General features: G+C 38.6%; 1 protein-coding gene across 1 annotated transcript in view; it reads right to left on the reverse strand.

The window, feature by feature from the left end:
• Nucleotides 1-21498: 21498 nt before the first annotated feature.
• The window catches only part of LOC118688246 (gamma-aminobutyric acid receptor subunit pi-like), a 45231-nt gene continuing 39258 nt past the window's right edge, over nt 21499-27471 (reverse strand). The window contains exon 10 of the mRNA XM_036385697.2: nt 21499-22134. Within this exon, the coding sequence (XP_036241590.1) occupies nt 21820-22134 (315 nt within the window). The 3' untranslated portion in view covers nt 21499-21819. The remainder of the gene's footprint in view (nt 22135-27471) is intronic.

Below are 27471 nucleotides of genomic sequence, written 5' to 3' on the forward strand. Positions count from 1 at the left end.
AGGAGACAACTATAGATTCATTGAATAAATTATCTCTTCATAGAACTCTGAAGAGTTCTATCAATTGTTTTAAAATGTATAATCCTGGTGACAGACAGAAACTGAAGTGAAGCTCCATAAAAACTCAATAAAAGAAGCTGCAGCAAAACATGGTGCTGATTCTCAGATGATTTACAATCTGAATTTTACTCACAATAAGCATATAAACTAAATTTTAAATAAAACATACCTTAGAAATTAAGTGGCCTAACTTGATCTACAGATGACATTATTTGCTGATCTAAACAAATAAGGAGAAATTTTCCCTGAACATCTATACCATGGGCCCATTCCCATTATGCCCAGGAGCCAGGACATCTATTTGAGTTTAGTTTGAGGAAGCTGATGGAAAATTTGCCTCTCTTTTTTCTTGTGAAGGTAAAATAAACGAGGATCCCTATAGGTGTGCGTAACCCATACGATCCCGGGGCACGTTCTCCCTCCACGCGTTGCTTTGTCTCTGCTGTAGTGCTGCGAGGCTCCCACTGTGTGCTTTGCTCTCTGCTCGCCTCTGCCCTCCCTCGCTTCCCAGGCAAGGAAGGGAGTCCAGTTCAGAGCACCATCCTCTCCAGCCTTGAATTTTTCTAAGCATGGAGCACCTACCACCTCTCTGGGCAACCTGTGCCAGTGTTTCACCACCCTTCTCATAAAAAAAATTTCTTCCTTTTATCTAGTCCGGATCGACCCTCTTTTAGTTTAAAACCATTATCTTTGGTCCTATTTCAGCAGGCCTTACTAAAAATTCTTTCCCTGTCTTTCTTATAAACCTCCTTTAGTTATTGGAAAGAAATATCTAGGTATTATCTAGGAAGAAACATTTAAGGTAAAGCTTTGCTCCTCTGTCTTCATGTAACTCAGTACATTGAAGCTCAGATTTTAGTCTCCTCCAAGGAAGACAGGCCAGAAAAGGAGCTACTCTGGGCTGCAGGATAATTGCTCCCAGGAAGGAAGGACAGAGCAGAGACAGGTTGGAACATTTCTTTTGCGTCTGCTTCTGTAGTACAAATAAACATAAACAGAAAAAATAACAACAAGAGGAAGTAAAACCAAAATGAAAATCTCTTACAAACTTTTCTTCCCCTGGGGAGACACTGAGTATACAAACAACATAAGACAGAAGTGGGCATGCTGGATTTTTCACACTCCCTTCATTGTGGCTCAGAAAGGATCTTAAGTTATGATCCCAAGTTATGATTCCTATGGTATAGGAAACCATACAGAAAATAACAGAGGATAAACAGCTTCCTGCCTGTATAACTGCATTTCACTGCCAATATTGTACTGGATAGTTATACACAGATGCTGCAAGAATTTGGCCCCAAAACCAGTTTTTTGTAACAACTGAAGAATTAGATCAACTTCTGCACTGTTCCATAAAACGAACAATGACAGTTGTAATATTGTATCTTACAGATTCTTCCATGTGTTCATTATTTTTTGAGCGATGAATGTAAATATTAAAATGTTGTGATATTTTTAAACTTGGCTTTAGAATACTGGAGTGGCTCTGTGGGAAAATAATTTGTCCCTGGCTGTGTAACAATCACTTTCCACCAGTCAAAGCTCTGGCTACAATCTGTTTCTAATTAATCAGGAAGACAAGACAGGGCGAGTCTTGTACTGAGACAATATCAGACATAGTGGACTGACTGTAAAGCATGCCAGATGAGGATGTGTTTAGTGCTCTAAAAGGAACAATCTAATTATCAGTTAAGTGCTTGAGTCTTAAATTCTTCTGAAATAAGAATGCACATTAAAACATCGCAAATTATCTGGATACAGTGAAACCATGTAATATAAAACAGCGATGCCTAGGCCAAACCTGAATATTTAGAACTTTAACATAAAATTTCTAATTCTTCCAGAAGCCCTGCAGAGTACAGGAAATTCAAAAATATTGACACTCTAACACCTTTTTCAAAGCTAGATGTTTGACAATTCACCTTCAATAATTCTTAGAGCTGACAAGAGTGAAAATCATTCTTACAATGTATAAAGTAAAATATATAAGGCTCCAAAATATAAATGAAAATAAAGAATTAAAAAAAAAAAGCTTGTGAAAGCCACTTCTATTTTTTAGCCAGCAGTAGTTCTTAGTTGCTGAATAGAGCTCTCTCTTGCAAGCCTTACTGACACAGATGGTTCATCTAAAGTAAGGGGAAGCATTCATCTACCAGCTATGTGCAGGGGCAGATCATAAGAGAGAAAAATGGTTTACTTTAGAAAATGGGAGTAATGGAAAGTCTGTCCATGTTCACTTTCATTTTGCTCTTGTTCCTTTTATTTCTGATGTAAGGAGCATTGTAGTGAGTGCTGTGTGTCATTGCTCTTTGGGACGCTGGAAATAGAATAGGAATTGTTCCAGCAACAGAGCTTAGAAATTATAGTGAGTGTGTTTGTGAAAGAGGAGTTATGTCTGTTTATTATTCTGTCTTCTTTTGAAGAAGAACAGAGCTGTCCTATAATCTCTTAAAGTTAAACTATTTTCAAGCTCTTTCCAGAAAAGTATTTCTGATTGTATTGTAAATATGAAGTCCAGGGTACTGTTTCTGAACTTTAAACAAAATAATGGTCTGTTATTTCTAGATGGAGAAAGTAGTGAAATAACCTGTAGGCTTGTTTAATTTCTGTCTCTGCTATAACTCAGCAGTGTCAGACAAAGCAATACTCTGAGTGCACAGGTTTAGCTGAGTGGCTGATATTACATTGCAGATTAAAATCACAGATGACAGGAAGACTTACAGGTTGCTCTGTGTACCAGCAGCAGTCAGAGACTTCAGCTGACTTTTAGATATTAAGTAATTCTTGTGAGTGGGTGGGCTTTGTGGGCAGAAACTCTCCCAGGGCTGAGATCTCATTGATAATCTGGCTCCGGATATAAAAATGTTAGCCATTGGAAACTTAATCCAGCAAGGGATTTGTAATTTTGTTTCTAGCCTTCCATCTGTGAAGCACATACGCTTTTCCTCCCATCCCTCATGGTCTCACTTCTTATCAGCACAATTCACAAAATAGATTTGTTGCATACTTGTTTTGCAAGATTCCCATAATTAACGTGAGCACATGAACAATAAATATCTTAATTAGGCCACTCTGATCTGTTTAAAGTTTTGGTCTGTATTAGCTTCCCATTTTGCTGCACTCTGACCAGATTTAGTCTCTATTTTCTTTTGGGAAAGGAATTTTTGTTCAAATCCTCATTGCACTGGCATTTTTTGTGGAAATCCTCATTGCATTACAAGATAGTTTTATGCTGTGGGATTTTACTACTTGTCCCTCAACCTCTGGAGCAATGTGCCTAGTCCTCATTGGACCTATAAAAGTGTGAAGAACTGTAATAGTAATTCAGAGGGGAAAAGTACTTGTATCTGAACAAGGCAAGTAAAACCATAATAAAGTCTGCTGAGGCTGGACTAAATAACATGAGTCATTTCTCAGCAGGGACTCTGTGATGTATGCTGAGCATGGCGATGCTCAGGCCAAGAGAGCTTGTTGATAATACCTGGGCTCAGAAGTGTTGCAAGGCAAACCTTTACTGAATACATCATGAGTTGAAAAAACAGCAAGACAAAGCAGCAGCATCAAGCAATGCACACCAAGGGAGCAGAATGATGACTGATAAGTGTCCTCAGCAGGCATTCTCAGATATGGTACTGGAGGTTCATGAAAGTACTTTGGTCACCTGGGGCTGGATTTTTGGCTTTCAGCTTCTAAACCCAATTAAAATAGAATAAAAATGGGAGGAAGTAGGGCCCTGTTGCTCTGATTCTGGCAGCACAGCCAGCAGGGAGAGGAGGGGGCAGACAGGTCACCCCAGGCTGTGTCAGACAGCCCTGTGCCATGGGGATGCAGGAGCTCTGGCTTTGGTCTGCAACATTCTGGGGCAGGGACAGAGCTGAATGTGTTTGCCACCTCTGAAAAGCTTGCCTGTTTCAAAAACTAATGGTATCAAGTGACAAGATCCCGTTGCAAAACAAAATATTTAGGCCACTTACTTTTTATACACAATTCCTACAAATATTTTTTATGGCTGTTGTAATTAAATACAAATATAATAAATATTTTCCTTGAAATTAGGAGGTTTTTTTAATCAGAACTACATGTCCTTCTGATGTATGTGCAATAAAATTAATTAATATTGACTGTAAACTTTGTATTGAAGATAAAGTAAACAAAAACAAATAATGCAGGACAATTTATGTTTTTGTATTTGATGGAGGGATAGTGCAGTAAAACAGGTGCCTATCTGAATAATTAATGAGACCAATAACAAGGAAACAACAGCTCCACAGAATCCTGCCAAATAAAAATAACATAGAACTCTAATACTGTACAAGAAGTTCACTGTGAAAAAATATTTGCTATGCTTTCTACAGGAATTGAACTGAGCACCTACAGCTTGAACTTTAGTTATGTGGACAACCAGTTCTGAAATAACACCAACAGACAGTGCACAAGGGGTGGGTGCTTTATATTTATGGATTTATCACATAAGTGACTTTGTCTTTTTTGTTAAGAGAATAGAATTGAGGAACAAAAACATATGAGGATAGACTGAACATGAAGAAATTTTGGTTTATTTTTATCTTTATAATGCATTTTCTGTGGGCCTCAAGGCACAAATAAACTTCAGCAGCTCTGCTGTGACTGCCCAGTAACAAATACAAGGTTATTTGAGATAGTGGAAATATTTTAAGGAGAGAAACTCTGTGACATCTTCTTTCCACCCACATTAACTATACTCCTGTGTAAGCTAATTTGTGGAAAATTATAGTTACCCAAGTGCTGGGTAATTTTTTCCCAGATTTATGGATTTAAAGTCACATCTCAGCATTAAAACAAATTTATACAAGTACTTGAAATTAACCTTATCTTTAAAATTTATCAGTGGTATACTTAAAAACAAAGTGGTTCTGTAAATTCATTAGGCTGTACTGGTATGAGTACTCCTATGTATGATAATTTGTTGTTTATGTGAATAGAAAAGAGATTTCATGGCTTATTTTTACTCTGTCCTTTAAAGTAGAGATAAAAGTAATCATTTTAGGGATTCTGAATTCACTCACTGAGGCCCAAGAACATCCTGTGATGTGCTATCATTGCCTTTCTTGAAAATGGGAAAACCTATAGTAGATTCTGGTGTCTTCTCAATAAAGTTTCTGACCAAACATGGTGGGGATTTAGTAATGCAAAAAGAAAAGAACGTGTCTGCAATTATTCTGCAATGAATTCATCATGAACATTATAAGCTAAAAATCTCACTTTTCAGTGTGAACCAACTGTACCTGCTCCTAAAGACCACACACACCCTGCAAGCTGGTATTTGAGGACAGTCCAAATAGTATTTTTGGTCTGCATGTGAAACAGTCCAGCTAAAGGAGAAGTGACATGATACCTCAAGCCCTTCTTACGTGCACACAGCAGTGAATCACTTGGAGACTGAACTCTGAGCTGGATTCCTGTAAGCCTCTGTAAGCAGTGATCCTGTGCTGTGAGCAGAGCACCCATGGTGGGCAGGAAAGTTGAACAGTAATGCCCTGTGAAAACCCACAGACCCATGGGTAATGTCCCATTGAACTAAATGACATCACAAAGATGATTAATACCCACACCACCTAAAGCCATCAAGACACTGGTCATTTAGGAAAACCAGAAGTTAGCCAATTCTGCTGAATTTTCAAGTTCTTATTTTTGATTATGGCAAGATGCTAAAATATTTTGAGAGTCTCTGAATTATTTCATGAGGATCATATATCTATGAAACATACTACAATTAGAGGTTCGTGTCTAATTGCAGAAGAGAGAATGTGTTAAACCTCTGATGTACAGACTCTGAAAGGAGAGCCTTAACTCATATCCCTTCACCTTTTGATGCAAGGCTACCTGGATTTTCCAATCCGTCAGCAAACACCACTGCATTGTTGCTCATCCTTTTCAAGTTCCAAAGGCTAAATCCAAGGAATTAATGTGAAACTTTGCCTTAATGATATTTCTGCCAGCCTGAGCAGGTCCAAGAAATTGAAAGATTTCATGTGTTCCAAGCTCAAGTAGGGAGGAATATACACTTCCTCTAAATGCTCAGTAATAAAGCTTTTGCTTTATATTCAGTTATACATGCAGAGTTGCCCAAATGCTACTTCCAAGGGTCTATCAAAATTGAAAAAATGTCTCACAGGTTTGATTTCCTCAGTGAGTTAATTAGCATTTGGAGACTAACAGACACTTAGCAGTGGAACACAGTATTGAGATAAAAGCAAGCTATTTCTTTTGGCACAGAGGCAAAGAATGACAGAACCTGAGTACACAAGAATGGTAAGTAGTATTTCAACCACTACTAATAAAATTGGGTAAAAGACAGACAACAGAAGCGTTACAGAACCAGTGGGATGTGTAGCACTCACTCTCAATGTCAACAGATTCATGTGCCATAATTAAAAAGTGATAAATCCAGGTCTGTGAAGCTTCCTGTTGAGAACATTTCACATTCAGTGGTGCATTTGGGGAAAAAATTCAGAGCAAGCCATGCATGGAAGACTTCAGGGCACGCAGAATAATTTACTGTAGGGCTGTCCTCATGTCACTCTCTGCACATGGGCAAAAATGGTGCTAAGCCCATCTTCCTCAGTTGTGTTTAGATGCAATTAGTAATTAATCCTCACGTGCCTAGTCTTGTTTTACAAACCTAGTTACTATGAAAATGGGTTTCAGCTCAGGAAGATGTTTGCGACTCTCACTCCCGACTGCCATCATTTGTAACTCAATATGCAAATTACAAGTAGTAGAAAAAAATATCTCCTTCTATGCTGAAGGATGTTCAAATTTATGTTCTCAAATCACTGTTATCCATCTGGAAAACAATTAAAATCTGATCCGCCCATCAGACATATTTAGTAACATCTGTTTGTTGCAGACATTTCAAATCTTAAAAAGTTTAGGCAAGAGTTTGCTCATACACATTAGCACACTCCTTTCCCATTGGTTAATTTGCCTGGAAGCTTGAGAGTGACAAAACTTCAACTGAAGTCAAACAAAAATTTTTCATTACCTCCATTGGAAAATTAATCAGGTACTCGGTCTGCAAATAACATGGATCTAGACATAATCAGTCATATTTTTCTTCAAATTGCTATTTACCATGTCCTGTGACTAACTTTCAAATTACTTGAGAAGCAATATTTGAAAAGGTTGTCATATAATAAGGCAGAGAATTGACATTTTTCTGGAATGTTATTGAGCTCAGTGGTTTTCAATTAAGAGTATGATCTACACCAGCTCAGTAAATACACTGAATCACATACATTAGGAGATTATTTAAGTGGACTGCAGGGAACACTCCATAGAAGGGGTCCTCTTAACACGAAAATGGAGAAATATTTGCATGGGGGCAGAAAGTACATTTTAAACTCACATTACTGTTCATCTTCAAATAAAGAATCTAAGCAAAGGAAGGTGTGAAGCAGGACCAAAAACCTTCTAGCTAACATCTGAGAAAAGGCCTATGGAAAGATATTGCAGGGATACTTGTGGTCTGGGACTGAATTGCATAGGCCCTTTCTTTCCTTGAAGCTTTTCCTGGCTGGATAAAGCAAAGAAGCAGGGGGATAACACAAAATGAAGATTTAGAAGTATAGAGCCAAAAAATATATATAGATATATATGGACACATGAGTATGTGTGTATATATATATATACACACACACCTATTATAGACACACCCATATGAGCAGTACTTTAGAAAAAAAGAAAAACATATCTGAACTTTTAGGTGGAGTAACTGTATTTTGTTTATTTGTGTTGGAGCTTTTTGTGTTACTTTTCTGGCAGACCTCTCACAACTGTAAGTCTTGGGGAAAGGCTGAAAGAAAGATGATGCTGTGGGGATTTCAGTCTTACTGATTTATCATTTCTGTTATGCTGCTTGGTTAGTGGATCATGTGTTATTTTTTCCAAATGACAAGCTACAGAAGCAGGTGATATTTTTCTCCGAGTTTCAATATTGACAGTTTAATACTTTTTGTTGTTAATGATTCAATTAACAGTATTAAAACATAAATAAACCCTTACCAACAACAAACAACTATGGATTGCATGCAATTGATCCCATTTGGTAAGTTCCAGTTTGGAGATGGAGGCATGTTACACTGCAGCTAACTAGCTGGTCAGGGAGAGGGCTGCACTCAACAACAATCCCATCTTTCCACAGGCCTTTTCTCAGATGTTAGCTACAAAGCTTCAGGTCCTGCTTCACACCTGATTACAGAAATTATTTCTCTTGATAAAAATAAAATTGTAAAAAAAAAAATCATCCTTTATTCTAATAGTTCATTTTCCAACTCATATGCAACTCATATATGAGGGTTGAAGAAAGGGAGAGGAAGGAACTGTAGATTGGTAGCCAATACATAAATGTAATGAAAAGTCTTTTTGCCATTTGTGCAAAGACTAAAAATAGCTGAATAATCTTAATTCTGTAGGGTCTCAAACAGTGATAACAGCTGAATGGCTTCTTTTCGAACTCTTTAAATTTTAACTCTGTACTTCCAGAGGCATTATCAGTATTAGATACTGGTTTTACTAGCAAACTAAACCACAGGGTAGCACTTTACTTCTTTAACCTGGCAATAGACTCAGGCTCAGTTCTCTCAGTGGCAGGATTTCAGGAATATTTGCATGTGGGCAGAAAGTGCATTTTAAACTCACATTGCTGTTCATCTTCAAATCTAAGTACAGGAATCAGCCTTCAATCCTCTACTTAGACAAAATTCCCCAAAGTGCATCACATATAGCTTTTTAAGCCTTTGAAAAGTCAGTGTTAAAAACATACACCTTAAAGAGATCTCAAATGTGAAAAAATTACGTATGTATTGTTAAATACAGGACTGTTGGAAAGTTTTATAGACAAAATAACTTACTGATGAAGAGATCCCCAAAACAGTCCCATGAATAGCTGAAATCCCTGGGTCAGTGTAAAGCAGGATTTTGCAAACCTTCATTCAGTCATTTATTCCCTATCCTCCAGCTGTGATAATTCTGAAAAGGATTGAATTCACATGGTACTGAATAGTTCTCTGTCCTATAGAAATGTCTGTGGGTTATCTGAAGCAATACAATTACAGTCATTGCAATGAGGAAATAACTTTGTGGTTCTTTATACACAAATGAACTTTAACTGTAAAACATGCATTGCATTTTTTGTTGTCACTGGAGAAAAGAAAATCAGCTTTTACAAATGCTTGTTATGAACCAAGACCCAGCTGCTGCTGTTTTTAGTTTCATTTTCCTTAATTTAAAAAAATCTGAGATTAATCCCCACAGACTTTGCCAACAAGGGGTAAAAGGTGCATAATCAGCCAAATATCCTTTGCTTTAGTTTTACTGCAGAAATCCATCCTGATTTTTTTTTTTAAACATATATGGTAGTCTGAAGTCTATTCAGGATTTCTGTATTTTTCTTGCTTATGTTTTCCTCAGAGGTCCAAAATTGCCCTGATAAGCCCTGGTGCTGTCTATTCAAGGAAGCAGGAGACATTCTAGCTGTTGTGTTGATATCCCACCTGCAGTAAAGTGGTTGTCACTCAGAAGCAGGTGATTAGGAATTGGTTGAAAAGTATAATCCAGAAAATACATAAACTAGTGGTCCTTTTTTTTTAATGTCAAATCATTGCAAATCATTGGAGGCAAGTTGGCTTAGCAACAGCTTTCATAGCCTGGCTCTTTATGAATAGTAAAAATATTTAGCAGTAAACAATAAAAGCTATTCAAGAATTTCAGGGGATTAAATCATTAGCTGAATAGCAATTGCCAACAAATAGAGATCTACATTGTACCTGTAATCAGCTCAGGTTTTCAGGGACAAGCCAAAACAAAAAAGAGAACATTCAAAACTATGCACATCCATAGCAATTTACAGCTTGTTGCTCCCTCAGATAGTGAAGCTAGAGGAGCAACTATTTACAGTCTGTTTGCTAGCTCTGATTGTGCTGGTGAAGTTAAAGACAAACCAAGAGAAACATAGAATACAAATTCTTTGTTGTGACCTATAGAAAACAACCCATTGCTCTTTGATATTTTCAGTAGTGAAATGATTCAGATCACTCTTTATAGTCTGAGGCATCAAACAGAGAAAATGCTATGATGACTTCTTGTGAAAAGCAATCATCTCTTTCCACTGAAGTAGAAAAACTAGAGATTTTTGGAACATTTTACTTAAATTTGCCTTAAAAACAAGGTAGCTTTTTATTGCAAAATAGTTTGCATATAGTTGTTTTACATATACTCTCATGTTTGTTAGCCCTACACATCCAAAAATCTGTGATTTAGAGCTCATAAGGATAAACTGTCTGCTTTTGATTAACACTGGTTTTTTATTAAGAAATATTTCAAATCCAGGCATTTATCTTCACTATATGACTTATCACATGTCTTTGTGCCTGCCCTTGCCCTGACAATAAAGGTCATGATAGAGACAAAGAAACAAGGACTAGAAGATATCCCAAAATCCAGCACTCCTCCCTTTTCTGTAATCCAGGAGAGTGGGATGCCCAAAGTCCTACTCAAAATCTGTTCTCTTAATTAAAGAGTAATATGTAATTGCTGACAATAGTTTGGTTTATTAGACAGAGCAGTTTTACGTGAAATATTATTGAGAGAGGAGTTTCCAGCTGTAAAGGACACCAACAGAGCTGGGACTGTCACTAAAGTCTCAGAAAATCTCAAGCCAGTGCTCTGTGACACTACAGTGCTCCTTTTGCTGGTTTGTCAGTGGGAAGTAAAATCTATAGAAAATCAAACCTTCAGACTCCTCTTTTGTTCAGCTTACACCTCAACAAATGCAAAGGCAATCAGACAAGGAAATTGTGGTGTTCTGGGATGGGATTGTCTATCCCCTGTCTTACTGCAGTAGCCCCATTTTGGGTAGAAAGTTCTCTTGGAAATAGGTGAAATAGATTGATACTTTTGAAAGTGTCATTTTATAGGGCTCTCATTACACTTCTGCCAGTTTTCTTCCAGGCATTTAGAAACTGAGAGATTGTTGCTAACATCATTTTTTCCCTCAGCCAAATCTGACTGCATTTGCCAGGCAGCAAAGGAGGCAGCATGTTACCAGCTCTCAGGTCATGCTTTACACACATTTGTATCTGTACTACTTGCTAGATCTTAAGGGCAAAACTGTTCTCCTGTCTGCAATGCAGTGTTTTAGCTGCAGTGCAGATCATTTATATCTATGCTCCCTGTCCAATCTCAGAGAGGTCAGCTGTGATTTTGTGAACATCCCTCTGCAATTTCTTTCCACGTTTTAGTGTCTCTTTCACAATCAGTGTGATTAGAGGGTGTGTGTGGCCTTTCTGTCTGTGCTGGCTTGTTGCTGACCTGATGGCTCTGTCCCTGCTTTTTCCTAGGACTCCTTAATACACACTCAGTGCTGACCCTCCAGACACTCTCCCAGCCTAAGTAGCTGCAAGGGTGACCTGTGGTCTCTGACTTCACTCCTTCAGAATGTTTTGGATATCAAATAATTCATCTTTTATTCTCTAATACGCCTTTGGTTCCCACTTTATGACTAAACCATATGAGGCCAGAAATGAGCTTCTCTCCTGACAGCTGGGACAGTGCTGGCCAGGGTTCCTTCAGCTTTTACCTGTCATGTTGAGGAGTGCAGGGACAGCAGGGACCTGGATGGAAATCCTTGGAATAGCAGTAACACCTTACCTCCTTGTAACATGGTGCTTTCAGATAAACTTTACATGAGAAAACTGATAATTTTGTGTGTTTTCTAACTTTGATTTAATCCCTTTCTTCTGTAAGAAAATGAAATTGTGAGCCTATGTTTAAAATGGTGGAAGACAGGTTTTCCTTAATCAGAGTCCTAGCAAACATCAGCCATTTTTCCCCACATGGAAACGGACACAGTGAGGCAGCGATGCTGGTTTTCCCTCTGCTCACTTTCTTAACTTTTTTCCAAAAGGCCACTCTGATGAGGAGCACCTCTCTGCACGTGGACCTGCAGGAGCCCTGTTTATTACTTGGTTTGATGTTTGACCTGACCATTGATGCACATAATTGAAAAGCAGTGTCTAAAGTGCAGAAGGAATCCATTAATAAAATCGTGCCTTTTCAGGACAAATTTGTATGACTCATGTATAGACATAAATAGATATATGTACACAGGCACACTAGACATAGATAAATATATGTACACAGGCACAAAGAGTGAGAATCCTTTTGCAATCCATTCCAATCACTGCTGTTCAATACAAGAAGCACGACTCTCCCCCTCCAGGCAGTTTTGGTATGTGCTGATAAAAGATGGCTACCCAGGACTTTATCTAAGTACTAGAAAAAGTGCAATAGTGGGGAATCAGAGTCAGAGAGATTTCTTCCATGAGCAGGCTGGACCAGAGCTAAATGCTGCATTGCACCAACTAACAGACAGTGCCTTCCTTCTGCCTGAATTTGCCCTGTGCTTCACCATTTCAGACAAGGAAAGAGTCTGCAAACATCCAGGATTATAGCCATCACTTATTCTTGTGTTCTAGTACTGCATGCACAGCATAGTTTCATCACCTTTAAAGACTGGTGATCCAAAAAATGGAAAAACTGCACCCATATATCAACTAAGTTTTAAAAGGCTTATTTTTATCCACGACATCAGCACTGCTTTAATAAAACTTAACAAATGTCAGGTATTTTCTGATATATCATGCTCCCTGAAGTGAACTCTGCGATCAAATGCTTTGCTAAAAATCTCATTGGCAGCACTAAGTTTTTATTAAATTCTTCTCTAAAGATCAACTAATAAATTTTTTGTGAATACTTAGGCATGGGTGATATTTCAATCATTAGAAATTGATCACTGAAGCTATATATTATTGTTTCTTTTTCATGCCTGGTTAAAAATGCAACTGATATTGGAATGAATTGCTGTTCTTGCAACTTTTAAAATTCTCCACAGTGCTAGGAAATCAGTTCCTGTAAATGCTTATTTCAACGGAGTATGACTGTGTGAGAACATAAACAGAACATACAAAATAGTAGGAGCCCAGGCACAAAGCTCATTGTGAAATGACTTCAGCTAATATTACAGAAAGCTTTCTAAAACATATAGAAAAATCTGGAATCAAAAAGTTGAGCCCGTATTTTGCACATGGTGCAGTAAGAAGAGCAGTCTATTTAGTGAAAAATGCCAGAAAATATATTACAAAGAGACCTTTTACTAATGCCAACAAAGAGAGAAGAAAATTCTGCTGAATTCCACCAAAACAAACCAAAACAACATGAGCTGAGAGCACCCTCTTCTGATCATTATTTTGTTCTTCAAGTTCTAGGTTAAATACCTTCTGCATATGTTGTAAAATTCCACTGACCTGGTCTTTATCAGAATCACAAATACATCATCTCCTTGGGAGATGAATACAAGAAATTTGTTTCAGCTACCAACTGATATTTTTACTTTAGTTGTTCTTTTTAAATTTTTTTGTATTGTGCAAACTTGAAGCCAGTTCTTCCCCTAACTCTTCTTCCCTGTATGTTCTAATTTGATTTCCATAAGGCCACCCAGGGCCAGAGGTGCAAGGGACAGACTGATTTTTGTCTAATTCATGCCACCAAGACAGATTAAATTCAGTTCAAAAAAAAAAACAATCTGATTCTAAAAGAGTGTGTTCACAAAGATTTATAAAGATGAAAGAAGGAGCAGAGGATGGGGGGAAAGTAAGAGCAAGAGGAATATTAGGAATATAAATATTTTTCTATAGCTATATCAGCATTGTTTTCATGGTATTCTCACAGGACCAAGATGAAGAAGTAAATTCTAAACCCCACTGTAATTTGGAGGGGAAAAAAAGGAAAGAGAGCAGTGCCTCTGACCTTGTACCTCACTTTCAGTCTCTGAGGACTGGAGGAGAGAAGTAACTCATGAATATTAGAGCTAATGAAGCTTGATTTTCTCCACATTTTTGGTTCAGTGTTGATTGACTCTCACGTCTGGAAGACGTAAATTGTGACTGAAGCTTGTTCTGCATTTGAGACATTTCGATGTGCCCTCTCCAGTGTGTATTCTCTGGGATTTAAAAAGACTCCAGCTCTTGCTGTAGTGTTTTTCTCAGTGGGTACCTCCCATATGTCTCTCTGACCTGGACATCAATTTACATAAATCCTGTAGGAATGTCCTGTCTCTGAGATTTCTGTTCCTTTATCATATTTCATAAAAATAAAACAGTGGGTTCAAAAAAATTAGCTAGCATGGACTAGTGGGCAGATATATATTGAAACACCTAACTTCTCGTTAATACTCTGTAGATTTTTAGAGAGCCCTTGATAGGCAGAGGTGTGGAGAGTGGTTCCCCTTGGTGTGGGGAGTGATTCAAATCAGAAGTGAAGCCCATAGAGGTAAAGGGAGTGATCAGCCATGCCAGGAGCTCCCTGCAGTGCAGATGAGGCATTTGGGGGTGAGTGATCCCATCTCAGCAGGAGAGGCTGATGGACCAGCACACGCTCCCAGCATCCCACAGATTGGAAACCAATAGAAATGAAATTGGAAGATACAGACACAATCCTATTATGTGATAAGGAAAGCGGAGTGGATAGAGACAGCACAGAGATAAGAGGGTCATGAAAACTAACAGAGCAATTTGGATCTGAGAAAGTGGATGCACTATTAACCAGATGCACTCAGCCTCACTGGATTGCCAGATGAGGCTCGTCCTTTTCAGAATACAATAAATTGGCCTGCTTCAGCTTTCTCCACATTTAAAGTTCTGGCATAAACCACTTTAGACAAACATAGATTGATGGCTGAACTGTCCACAGGAATGACACAGGACCAGGATGTTATAAACAAAAAATCTGCCAAGAGAAAAAGTCTCCTGCCCTGTTTATTTCACAGGATAATGCTGAAATATCATTAAAATTGATGATTTTAGCTTGTTGGTCTGTCATCTCTAGTACAGCATGGCAGTGCATCTGGAGACCTGATGTTATCACAGAACAATGTAGAGCCTTCTGGGAAGGGAAATGCTAGAGCTGGAAAAAAGGCATGTGCAGACATGCAAAACATCCAGGAACAGCTTTTGATCCTGCTGGTAAAGAGCTGTGTTGTAATTCCAGGTGTCTGACAGGAATGAAATCCAGCTCAGGCTATTGTGTGCACTTGCTTACAGAAACAGAAACCTACAGCTGGGCTGTGGAAGCAAAGGGTCAGGCACTGTCCAAGTCTCCTTAAAAGGTAATGTGTGGCAACCCAAGGCAAATGCAACTTTGAGTTATTGGCCCAGAAGTGATAATTTATAAATTGGGAATTTAGGTTATTAGAGTAGAATTAAAGGAACTGGCTCTTCTTCCTTTTGGCTTTTTACAGGCCTTAAAGATGACAGAATATTCAGTTGGAGCTGCATGGTAAGAATGATCAAACAAAGAAAATATTTACCATTACCCAGCAGCTGGAATGTGCTGGTAAGGACAGCAACAGAGTAAGGAATTTGCATTTTTCAGTCTGGCCGTTTGTAACACCTGTAATAAGAACAGTAAAATATGTAAGAATATGTGGGTTTGAAATGGTGCAGGGTCAGCCATGTAGTTGGCATCCCTAAGGAGTCCTGTATGGAAATTATGGAAGTCTCCAGAGCTATCAGTTCCTATTATCAGACTTCACAAAATGTGGACTGGCACTACATGAAAAGGTTGTTCAGTAGAATTAAAATTATCCTGGGGCATAGGAAGCCTCAGACTTCAAAGTTTATAGTTATTTGCACATCGTACTTTAGTTTTTTCTTTTAATGAAAAAAAAAAATTACAAGGCTCTCAGAATCTTTCATTATGAAAGAACCTCAAAAAGTAATGATACTTGAGCCCAATACTAAAACAAAGATGATAAAGGGGAAAGATAAAATAATGCCCAATATCTTATCCTTCTGATAAAGAAGCAGAGAGCAAGGTTTGATTTATATTTGCCTAGTTTATAAACTTCTTCAGACTTAATCTGCTATATTATTATTTTGAGGTCAACACTTATTGGAGTATGATCCCAATATTACTGGATGGAAGGTGCCTGGGCTCGTCTGGCCTTGCTGCTGGACAAAGGCAGCAGCTGTGGTGTTTTCACCTCAGAGGCACTGTCAGCTCTGTCCTCCAAAATGCACTCAAGGGTTATCAAGGTAAGCAAGGATTGGATTGGATCCCTGCAGCCAACTCATATATTGAGCATAGTGTGGAAGCTTTTCCTACAGATCTTTTCTTCACAAGCATGGAAAATACCACCAAAAAAAAAAAAAAAACCAAAAAAAACCCACAAAAATGACAGTTGTATTCATTAGATATCTAAAATATACTGCTGAGAATGGAAAGCACTTTGATTAGGACTGACTTATAAACATGCACAGCGTGGTCCAGCACACGAGTCTAATGGATCAGCATCCAAATGCACATAATAAACAGATGGTTCCTGTAGAAGAGATTAATGCAGCATTTTTGGTCACCTTGTACTGGCACTCTTTCAAAGCAGGTGCTGGATAAATAACAAAACTGGGACATTGAAAAGGAGGAGACAAGAGACAATCCCTTCTTCTCTCTTTTCCAAGAATATATGAGTGCATGCAATGCCAGCTTTGCCCTTGGTGACCAATCTCACATGCTTGTTACTGTTTCTGAGATGCAACATCCATAACTTTTACATGAAAACCAGGGGCACTGACAGGCTGAGCATGTCAATCAATATGTAATTCAGGGTTGAACTCCATTTTATACTCTCATGTTAATTTTTTTCTAATTTTGTCAGCTTGTTCTGCATCCAAAGTGGCCAAGCCCCAACTAGAACCAGAGCTGATATCCTGAATCCATTCCTGATCTGATTTTAAAACAGAAATATTAAATCCCTTGCCTTTAGGAGAAATCAAATAAACCTGGCATCAAACTCTTTCACTGTCTAGGTTCCAAAACTACCTCCTACAGCAATGAAAACAACAGTAGTGCAGATATTTGTGTGTTTTTACAGATTAAGTTATCCAGTGGTTAAATCTGGATTGAACTTCAGAGCAGAATCTCAAAATGAATCAGGGTCATGGATTGTGCACATACATGATGGTGCTAAATCTTCTGGGGTTTCTTGTCTTCTGCAGTTTTGTCTGCGTTTGATCTGGAATAGGAAAATAGGGTCCATTCCAATTTGGAAAGAAACCCAGAACCCAAATTATATGAGTAAACTCACATCATGAGACTGAAATGCCCCTGAATACCCCCTTATCCTTTCTGAGGATGGAAAGTTTGACAGTCAGATGGGACCAGGGAAAAAAGATGTCTCCAGATGGAAAATGATGAAAAGCTGAATTTGGCAATGTTATTAAAGTGGACCCCTGGTTTTAATTATAAAGTTATAGAACAAGTGATGGCAAATCCATTACAGAGTTTGAAATTATGTCCAGCTTAGCTGCTTTAAGCACTGTCAAGCACCCACTACTCTACAAGAAGAATTCACTCTAGTTTTCAGCTCTCAGGTTGAGATGGGTTATTCTTGCAGTGACTTATTAATCCACCCAGAAGACTCTCACAGCTCATCTTCTCACCTTTGCAACCAGCCTTCTTTCAAGGGAAATTTTCTTGCCTGAAACTGGCTTTTAAATTATCTTGATCTTTGTGAAACTGTTAGCAGTATGCCAGTGAACTACCTGAGAACATCTATTTAGGATTCATAAATCTTTATAGGGAAACTGTTAATAGAGCCACTATTCTGCCTGCCTTGAAATACTGAGGTGCTTTGATTTGAAACATTATAACCTGCAGGAGAAAACCTTGACAGAAGGATAGAAAATTCATGCTTTAAACACAAGGTTTTGCAGTCATGAAGTTACTTTGTGGACTGGCAGAATATGTTCGATTTCAGCGGCTCAATGGTGGAAACAACAATCAGGGCTTGAGAAGGCTGAACCTCACTCAGTGTGAGAAATAGTGCCACCTGACACTGCTGTCCTGCCTGACTTTAATTAATCTGTCACTACAAACACGCCCTGGTTACTTACCACAGGACAAATGTCAGCTTGGAACAGCTTTTCCCCAGAGTCCTCCTTGACTAGCACTTGCCGTTTGCACTTGCTCGTTCAGTGATGAAGAGCAGTTAATGAGCTCCATCTACCGCTGCACGAGTGAATTGTTCCAGCAGCTCCAGTTCCCCGCACCTGCCCAGGCTGCCCTGGCAGAGGTGCTCCAGGCACTCGGCTGCACCAGCCACTGCCAAGGGCTCTTAGCAGCACATTCACCTCTTTGCAGTTCTGGTTTTCCATCATCAGCTTTACTGCACGTGGGTTTTCTTTAATCTATAATCTTTTAGGTAATTTCATTTTGAATAACAGGGTGACAATGTGGGGCACCTTTTGTTCTTGTTTTTTTAATGTATTTTCCCATGCAAAAAGGCATAACAGTTATCTTAAAATAATTAGTGCAAAAAAAACGATGAGGCTTACAAAGCAGGAAAATTTAAGTTACTGTTGCAGTCTTACCAAACAAGACCACTGTGCTGAAAATGGATACTCAGATCAACAGATGCCTCTTGCCATATGTATTGACTGGAGTATTCAGATGGGATATTTAGTTGTTCACGTCTCAAAAGAAATTATCAGATAGTGACTTAAAATGCCTTCTTAGCTTATGAGAGGGTTAATGAATACCTGACCTGAAATATCACCTTCCTTAGTATTTTCCTCTTGATTTAGGTGAAATATTTCAAATACTCTCAAAGTATCACAAATGGCACGATGGTAAGCAGGCTGCAGGAGATACCTAAAGCACAGGTGAATCAGAAGAACACCAGATAATTGATGAAGAGGAAAGGTAGCAAGTGTTAATACCTTCAAATTTCTTAAATCTAAAAAAAATAATAAAATGCTATATCTGATTAAATATCTCAGCATAGGATTTTGTTTTCATAATACTTTTCCATTTAGTAAGAAAACAATATCAAAAATCTTACTAAGGTAAGAGGTATTTTTCTAGTCTGCACAATGCTTAAACAGCTATGTGATGGCTGCTGAATCAATTAAAAGATGAAGCTTGGAGACATTGCACAAAGGAAAGAAAGTTATTCCTCAGGCTGGCTGCTGCTTTCAGATCCATGGAAAGCAGGGCATGTCTCGCTAGGAGCAAAGCAAACTGCATGAGGATGCATCATCAGCTCCTGTTGTAACCCCCTTCACCTGCCTCAGGTCCCTCACTGCACATCTGCCTCAAGTGGTCTCAAAATCCAACATTTCTGAATTATGAGACTGATTGCAAAACATTAAAATCAAACTAAGAAACTCAACTATCAACCAGAAAATGGTTGCCAAAAGTCCAAGGTATTTTCATCAGATATGAAACCAATGTAATTTTCATTCCTCAGCCTCAACTTTGGCCCCTGATCTTAGCACTGAAAGAGACTTTCCCTTCTCTAACTTTCCTCTGAGTTGTAGCATTCAGTGAACTGTTCATGAATGCTCCTTACTCAGGGGAGCCTTTATGACTAACTCCAAGGGATTTGGGAGTTTCTAGGGACAGAAGCTATGTTTGAACAGGATAATTCAAATTACCTTCTTCATTCTTCATACACCATACTGGAAATCTGTTGGGAACATCTTTTACAATAAATTCACATTTTTTATTTTTGAAACTAGCAATTAATTCATATTATGCAAAGCAAAATAATGAATAATCTGGCTGTGCAGTCAATTCTTTCATGAAAACATGGGGGATTTCATTGTATAACACTACTTACAATAAGCACATCAGTGGGAAAACAGACCCTGTTTTCAGCTAATGCATTGTCCATAAAAATTCTCAGACTTTCAGCAGCTTTTACAAATAATATTTAAGGTGAATTGTTTCCAAATTAATTGGAAGCTACAAAACTCTAAATGCTTACTTTATGCTTGCAGTTAATGTTTATCCCAAATTTAGTGTTACATGACAGGTTATTTGAAAATATTCAGGAACAATGTAAACTTCAAATTTAAGAAAAGTACAAAGATTTAATATCTGTCTTCTGTGAATTTTATGGGAGTAAGAATTGGAAAGAGTCCAGTTTTGGAATTGGAAACTGAGAGTCCAGTTTTACACCTCCAAGAAAAAATGTCAAGCAGCCTGTTCCTGAATAAAGGGTTTCAAGTTAAATATTCAGTAGCAGAATGTTAAATAAAAGAATAATTTTTTTTTTTGGTTGCTCATTAACACAAGCAGCCCTAATTTGATTTCTTGAATGTATTTGCTTTCATATGAAAGCCGGAATAGCCACAAGGCACCAAGAGGCACTAGACTGTTCTTGAAGCTGCATTGCCCCCATAAGCTTTGCAAAAGGCATTACTAATAACGGCAGAGAAACAAATTTTCAGTCATTAACCCTTAGAAAATAAAAATACTGAGGGGATTTTAGTGACCTAAAAATTGTCTACCAGTGTGCAATGATTTTTATGGATTTAGATGGGAGCAAGGGCAAATCTGTCTCACACTGGTATTTTCCACTTTCTCCCTTCATGTAATGATGTTCTTCACAGGCAGCACCCTGGTGATCAGGTGTGTCCAAGTCTGCCCACATTAGGGGAGCTTTTTAATGCACTTGCATGTGTGCAGTCTGATCATCAGAAATACACAGTGCATAAAAGCACATTGTTTGTATGGATGTATGCTTAATGTATGTATCTGTTGTATATATAGGTATAAATGCACACATTATACCTATATATACAACAGATACATACATTATGGTCAGGAAAAATGTATAATAATAAGCACCTTTCAACTTTCATGCTTGCAGTGCAGGAGACAGGCTTGTAGATCTGTCAGTGAAGTAACCACTTGGAAAGACTGCAATGGTTTTTCATCACCTGTAACCATTCTCTCATGTGGGTCATCATTTTATCTGTGTAAAACTTCTCCTATCTTACCAAGAGCTATCACACATACAGGGTTTTCTTTTCTATTCAAGAAGTTTTCCACCTTTATGTGAAATTTTTTTAACTGCAGGTAGTTCAAGAGGATTTACTAAGCTGAAAATTAAGCATATCAAATTTTCCCTCTACATAGTAGTTACCCAGGCAGTTGTGACTGAGCAGAGTACAGAGTATAAATGTCAGGATAAATTACCATTTTCCATTAAGGATTGGTGAACAACTAAATCCTCGCTCACAGAAATACATCTCTCTGGATTTAAACCTTTTGGCTCCAGTCCATTTCTGCAGTCTGCCCTGCACTTACAGAGAAAAGCCATTGATGCCTATGGAAGTGGTGTCTAAAGATGTAGAGGGATCTTAATACGTATTTGTGACCTTACAAAGATGATCAGATTATTTGTTTGGTAGCTCATGTCTTCAGAAATGTTTCTTGCTAAATAGCAAAACCACTTTGATCTGCCATTAAACATTTTCTTATATAATCTGGAAAATGTATGCATAATTGACAAAACTAGAAGGAACTGAGTACAGAAAGCAGAAAACAACATTTAATTTCATTTTTACATTTATTCAATGAGTTCAGAAACAAGTATAATATAATTCTTATTTTACAAAGTTGATCATTAAATATTTTTAAAAAAGGACTTATTGGCCTTTGATAAGTAGTTTGGGACATGCATGCTAATACAAAGCCAGTTTTGGATGACAGACATTTAAATGCAGAAAAGTGAGAAAACAAAATTTTCAGATACACTTGAAAAGGTGGCCTGTCCTTTTATATCCCCTTTTCCAAATGTAATTTCTCCATTTGTCGGCAACTTCCCCTCCCATGTCCACTTTCTAAACTTTAAACAAATATTACAAAATAAAATATTTAGAAATACAAATAATACACCCAATAAAGTACATTAATTATGATGAATGATAACGGGAAAGAGAATCTGGCATAGTTGTCTATGTGGTAAGGGTTTTTAACATGGAAACAGTCAAAGATACAGAAAAGTCTTTTCATTACCGACATTGCTGAACTACACACTCTGTGTTGATTTCTCTCCCTTTTTCTGTCACTGCTGCTTTGTTTGCTTTTGTTTGAATCAGTCTTGTTTGTATTGTCAGGGGCACTGCAACTGTTTGTCACTGCTGCCAGGACTGCATTCTTCTCTTCTTCATCATCATCATCATCAATAATCTGATGGGGAACACAACAGCAGGTACTTAAGTGCATATTTCATCACCTGTTTATTTAGAGCTGCAGCAAATGGGATTTTTCCTCTGACTCCTCCTATGTTTCACTCCTCAACTTCAAGGACAAGCACTTGCATGCACTGGCAGCTCCTTTCAGCTCTCAAAGCCTCCATTTATGGGGAAAACATTGACTCAAGCAACGCTATACAGCAAAAACTTTTGAAGCACTGTCAAGAAAATCTGGATTTGTTCAAATATGGACAAGGAACTTTACTTAAGATAGCAGCAAATCCCTGAAAGGCACAACAGTAAACTGTCTTCTGCTCAGGGCAAATACTGGCAAAGGTTAGTGCCTAGAAAGTGTGAAGACAAAGCCCCAGCCTGGAGATGGAGAGGGTGGGGGAGCTGCCAGACCAGGCAGCTGAGCTGGCTGCACCCCAAATCCAGCACCCCAGGATGGAAGACACTCTCCTTGTGTGCAACTGGCTACCTCTTTCTGGTGCTTTGTGATAAAAATCAAGTGACTTTAAAAATAAAGAGGGACAAGCCCCACCCACAGCTGACTTAATACTAAATAGCTTGTGATACTTTCTGTCAAGTCCTGAAACTCATGCTTTAAGTTCAAAGTTATGCTAGGGTTAAGAATATTTTTATGTGCTTCACTGCATCAAGACAGGTCTTTGGAGAATGTTGTATAAGCCTTCTGGTGGGTTTTGTTTCTCTGATTAGAAATGGCTCAGAGCCATAAAGTTCATGTATGAAATTTTCACCCTTTGAAGTCAGTGGGTTTTCTGTTACTGACTCAGAGGACACAGGATTAGACATCAGCTGCAGCTTCAGCTCTAAAACTTCCTTGGAATTTCTGGGGTATTCAGTTTGGCTTGAGATATTGTAGAGACACCAGCAGAAACGAGCTACAAAGACCGGCTCCAATTTTGTATCTAAACTAAACCTTATTATGTATACTTTGAGGAGGGGTCATTGTAATTCAGGTAGGCATATATATAATTTTTATTTTCTCCTGATAGTTTTATTATCCCCCAAATCAGTAGGTGGCATAAATGTAAGACAAGTCTAAAAAAATTATTTGTGAAGTGTAGAATGCAGAATCTCTTTCTTCTGAGCAACTTGCTTTTTTCCATTTGCATCATGAAAAGAAACAGTTTACAAAAGGACAAACTTTTGAAAGGTTAAGATGTACATCCCCATGTGCAGCCAGACAAAAAGCTCATTTAGGTATACCCCAGCTATTAAAGTCAAAGAAAGCCAATTAAGCCACCTAAGTGGTCTCCATGCTTGTACAGAATTGCTCTTCTGCCCAGGGTGCATGTGTACAGCACGAGCCCTGTCTTCTTCATCTAAAATTACTGACACCCTTGAAAATTAAAGTGGAGTCTGGACAATGTCCTCAAGTTGCTGTGAATCAGTGAAGCAGAACAAATGGCAGTAGAAAAGGGATTAATGCAGCTTTCCACTTTCAATTAAAAAAAAGGGGGGCGGGGATATTTTATTTGAGAGATAAACATAGCTCAAACGTAGCTTTTAGGATGACACACATATCATTCTAAAAATAAAATTACCAAAAAACCTTGGTCATCCTCCACATGGCCTCCCACACCTCTGAAAGGCTGGGACAAGAATCTGCCTATAAAGCATTAAGAGGATCAATCCATAAAACTCCAGTCTGAACCTTACATAATCCCCAGGGTAGTACTAAAATTCAAACCTCAAGTTTTCACTTGAGGCCTGACTCTGTTATAAATATCTCTCTCTTCTGCTTCAAAAAGTCCAGGCAGCTGAGGGGAGTGCTGGGGATGGCAGAGGAGCCTTTGTCAGCAGTGCCTGGCACTTGAAATGAGGCACCAGAGCAACAACCTAATGAATGCACTCAGTACTTCAAAGGTTAATAAAATAAAGGAACCTGACAGAAGAGTCCCGACTTTTTTCCCCTGCTTTCATTTTTCATTATGACAGCTGTACTTCAAAACCATCAGGGTTTGGGGCATTGCTCAGTTTAAGAGTCCATTTTTCTCTCAGGTAGGGCTGGCTATCAGTTGTTCAGAATTAATTTTATTTCAGAGCATGAAAGGACATTGTGTACGTGCCACTTCTCCTTTCTCACAGTGGATGTGAGCGATTCCCAGGAGGCTGATGTGTTATGAGGCTTTTCCTGACTCCTTTCAGCTCCCCAAGGGGCAGTTCTCACTTAAGCAGAAAATACCATAAGCAGTGCATATGTACAGGATTCTATCTGCAGTGCAACAAGGCTGGGCTCTTGCAAAACAGAGGGGAGGTTACAGCAAAAGTGCTGGATCACATAGCTTGGAAAGGAGCGAGTTAGTCTAGAGAACCATACCTGCTAATTTATAAAAAACTGCAGTCTTATAGAGTGGGTTTATCAAGGGACTTTTCCAGACTGTTATGAAGAACTGAGCATGATGAAAGACTGAGCCAGTTTACACTGTATCAAAAAAAGAAATTGTGCTGTGAGTGTTCAGCTGTGGCTCCAGTTTTAAATGTCACTCTAGGTTTTTTCTGGATGCCAGCTGTCAATGAGGAAATGGCAGCTGGCACTAAGGAGGGCTCTATTTAGACACCAAATCGGTACCATTCAGGAAAGATGCTGTACATCACCCAAAAAGCACTGTCTATGACACCTGATACTGGGGCTGCTGTTTACACTAAGTGAAGTGTTTGCTGACATCCAAGAGCCAACAGAATTGGAGGAAAGTTGCCACTTTCACTGGATAATAAAGCTGCTCAAGCTTAAAAATATTTCAAACCAGAGTGTTGCACACCTGGAGCTTATGTGCTGCTCATAAAGACTGCATGAGGCTTGCACAGAAATACCACAGAGGCTGAATATCACACTTATAAAATGATTTGCAGTTTTCAAACTGTTCTCCGTTCTGCCTCAACAGTGGAGGTTTAGGTAAAAGACAAAGGAAACCCAAGGAATATTTCTGTGCTTTGTAAGAGGACACAATTAATGCCTTTGTACAAAAGAGAAGAAACTGAGGAGAAGCAACCTCTCCTTCGAAGCAGCCTGCTGCTCTGGAGCTGATGTGAATCGCACATCCTGCCTGACCTCCCTTGCAGCAGGTGGTTCCTCTGCTTTTGCCATTAGCTTTGAAGGTGTCTCTGTGGGTCCTGGTTCACATGATGGGAAACATTGCAAGAGCATGGATATGATGAGCTCTTTCACCAGTTTATGTTCAAAACTGGAGCTCTCAGGGGCTTCAGAAGGGTTTGATACGCCTGTGCCCAACTTCTTCAAAGAGCAAAGCAGGAAGCAAGTGAGTACAACTAATTTCTATACAAGAGAGAGGGTGACATTTCCATTTCACCTCCTACATTTATTTACATAATTCTGAGTGCAAATTTTCTATCAGCTCACATATGGGAATAACAAACTGGGATGTGAAATTTCCAATTAACCTGTGTCCACAAGAGAATACGCTAATGAGGACAACACATTCACAGTGACGATACTCACACATAAATTGCTAAGTACCTGCTAGACAGTGACATGAGATTTTAGCTGGTATTTTTGCCCTTGTGATGTTTTTGTTTTTATAACAAGAAATGAGAAATACAAGTCAGGTGTGCTCTCCATAACACCCAGATCAGTAAGCAGTGCTTGCCCTTGGCTACAGTAGGAAAAGGACATGACAAGCATTTTCCTTATTCTACAGAGTCACAAGCTGATCTAGGACCAAAAAACTGTTCCTTCTCTTATACCCCTATGTTTGTGTGGGCAAGAAGTGCACTTGGCTTGCTTGCTCACTCCTGATGCCCAGCAGAAGGCAGGACACAAGCCTGAAGTGAAAGACTATTTCTTCTGGTCATTAAGGTCATCACAAAACTTTCCTTTCTCATTTTACAGCTGTACCTCCACGTACTTCCATGCACATTTTTGAAGGCTAAAAGTTCCCATGTCCAGCCCATCTGCAAGCATGAGTACCTACTCCAGATGAAAGGGAATCTGACAGAGGCAGGTGAAGGCAAGGACAGCATAAGTGCCCTTCACAGATCCAAAGATGCTTAATCATCCAAGCACTGAAACACTACTTTCTTACCCAAACCTCAAAGCAGCTTTTTTTTCTGTACACTATGAGCAAAATGACAACCACTTACATCACAAGATGGATATGCTCACAGGGAATTGTCACTGCTGTTACCTTGCCAATAAAAATCACTTATAGGCTTTCCACTCAAATCCTCACTTGAAATGAGTGTTTGCCCATTTGCACACAATCCCCGATAGACGTTATCTCATAAAACCCACTGGGGTGGCTCAGCTTTGTGTCCATTTTGCAGTCTTTCTCCACACACCTAGACCCAACAACAGCTTTTAACATATTCTTGTGCATTTGCAGTACCTATCTTTCATCCAAACAGCAAAAATCTCATTAATTGATTAACTATCTAGACATAACTCCCCCTACCCATGTATTGCCTGATCTTCAAAGGTTTTGAAGCTCCTCCACTTGAGCTCAATATCCTGTTTCTTGAGTATATTGAGGAGCTTTGCTTAGGCATTTGTGATGCTCTGTTCTAATTTGGCTTAAACAGTTAACAATATTTCTGCTTCTGGACATTTATCCCTACAGCACTCAACCAAACTTCTTTCTGACTTTTTTTTCCTTCCTATTATTCTCATTTTCCATGTTTTACTTTTTTCTATTAATCCAGAAATTTCATAAGCTGCTTAAGTTTTTCTTTATCATGCATATTAGGTTCAGTTCCATAATTAAAAGCTGCAAGACAATCATCTTTCAGCTTCCTTGTGATTTATTTTTCCTTGCTTATGAAAGCACTGCTATACACTGGAGATTGAAGATGTGACAAAACCTCTTCATGAACCTGTCCTCATTATTTCAGCAACCATCAGACTCAAAACATACCTATGTTGATTTCATCCATTTTTATTTTAAGTACATTTCACAGCATTTCAGAGTTGTGAGAAACACTTTAGAGCTACAAAAGCACTGTTATAATAATGACGCAGAAGGGAAAATGCATCCCAGTCTGACTTCAGGTGCAGCTGTTGAAAGAGAAGTTGAGAGCAGAAAGCTACAGGCACCTGATGCACCCAGCACATGAAGACATCTGCCAGGAGACTGACTCATGTTCCATGCATGCGCAGGCTTTCATACATGGAATGCTATAAACTCTTTTTTTTTCCGTATTGCAGTAGGATCAAGGCACCAAGCTCAGCCCAATTTTTGAACTGTGAGTTAATGCTATTGCCTGGGAGACAAGAAGTGCCAGTGATTTTTGTGAGACATCCAGAACATTTTATATGTAGCCATAAAGTCCATACCAAAAGAGAGAAGGA

The sequence above is a fragment of the Molothrus ater genome, chromosome 8 (assembly GCF_012460135.2).
Source record: "Molothrus ater isolate BHLD 08-10-18 breed brown headed cowbird chromosome 8, BPBGC_Mater_1.1, whole genome shotgun sequence".
Classification (NCBI taxonomy): domain Eukaryota; kingdom Metazoa; phylum Chordata; class Aves; order Passeriformes; family Icteridae; genus Molothrus; species Molothrus ater.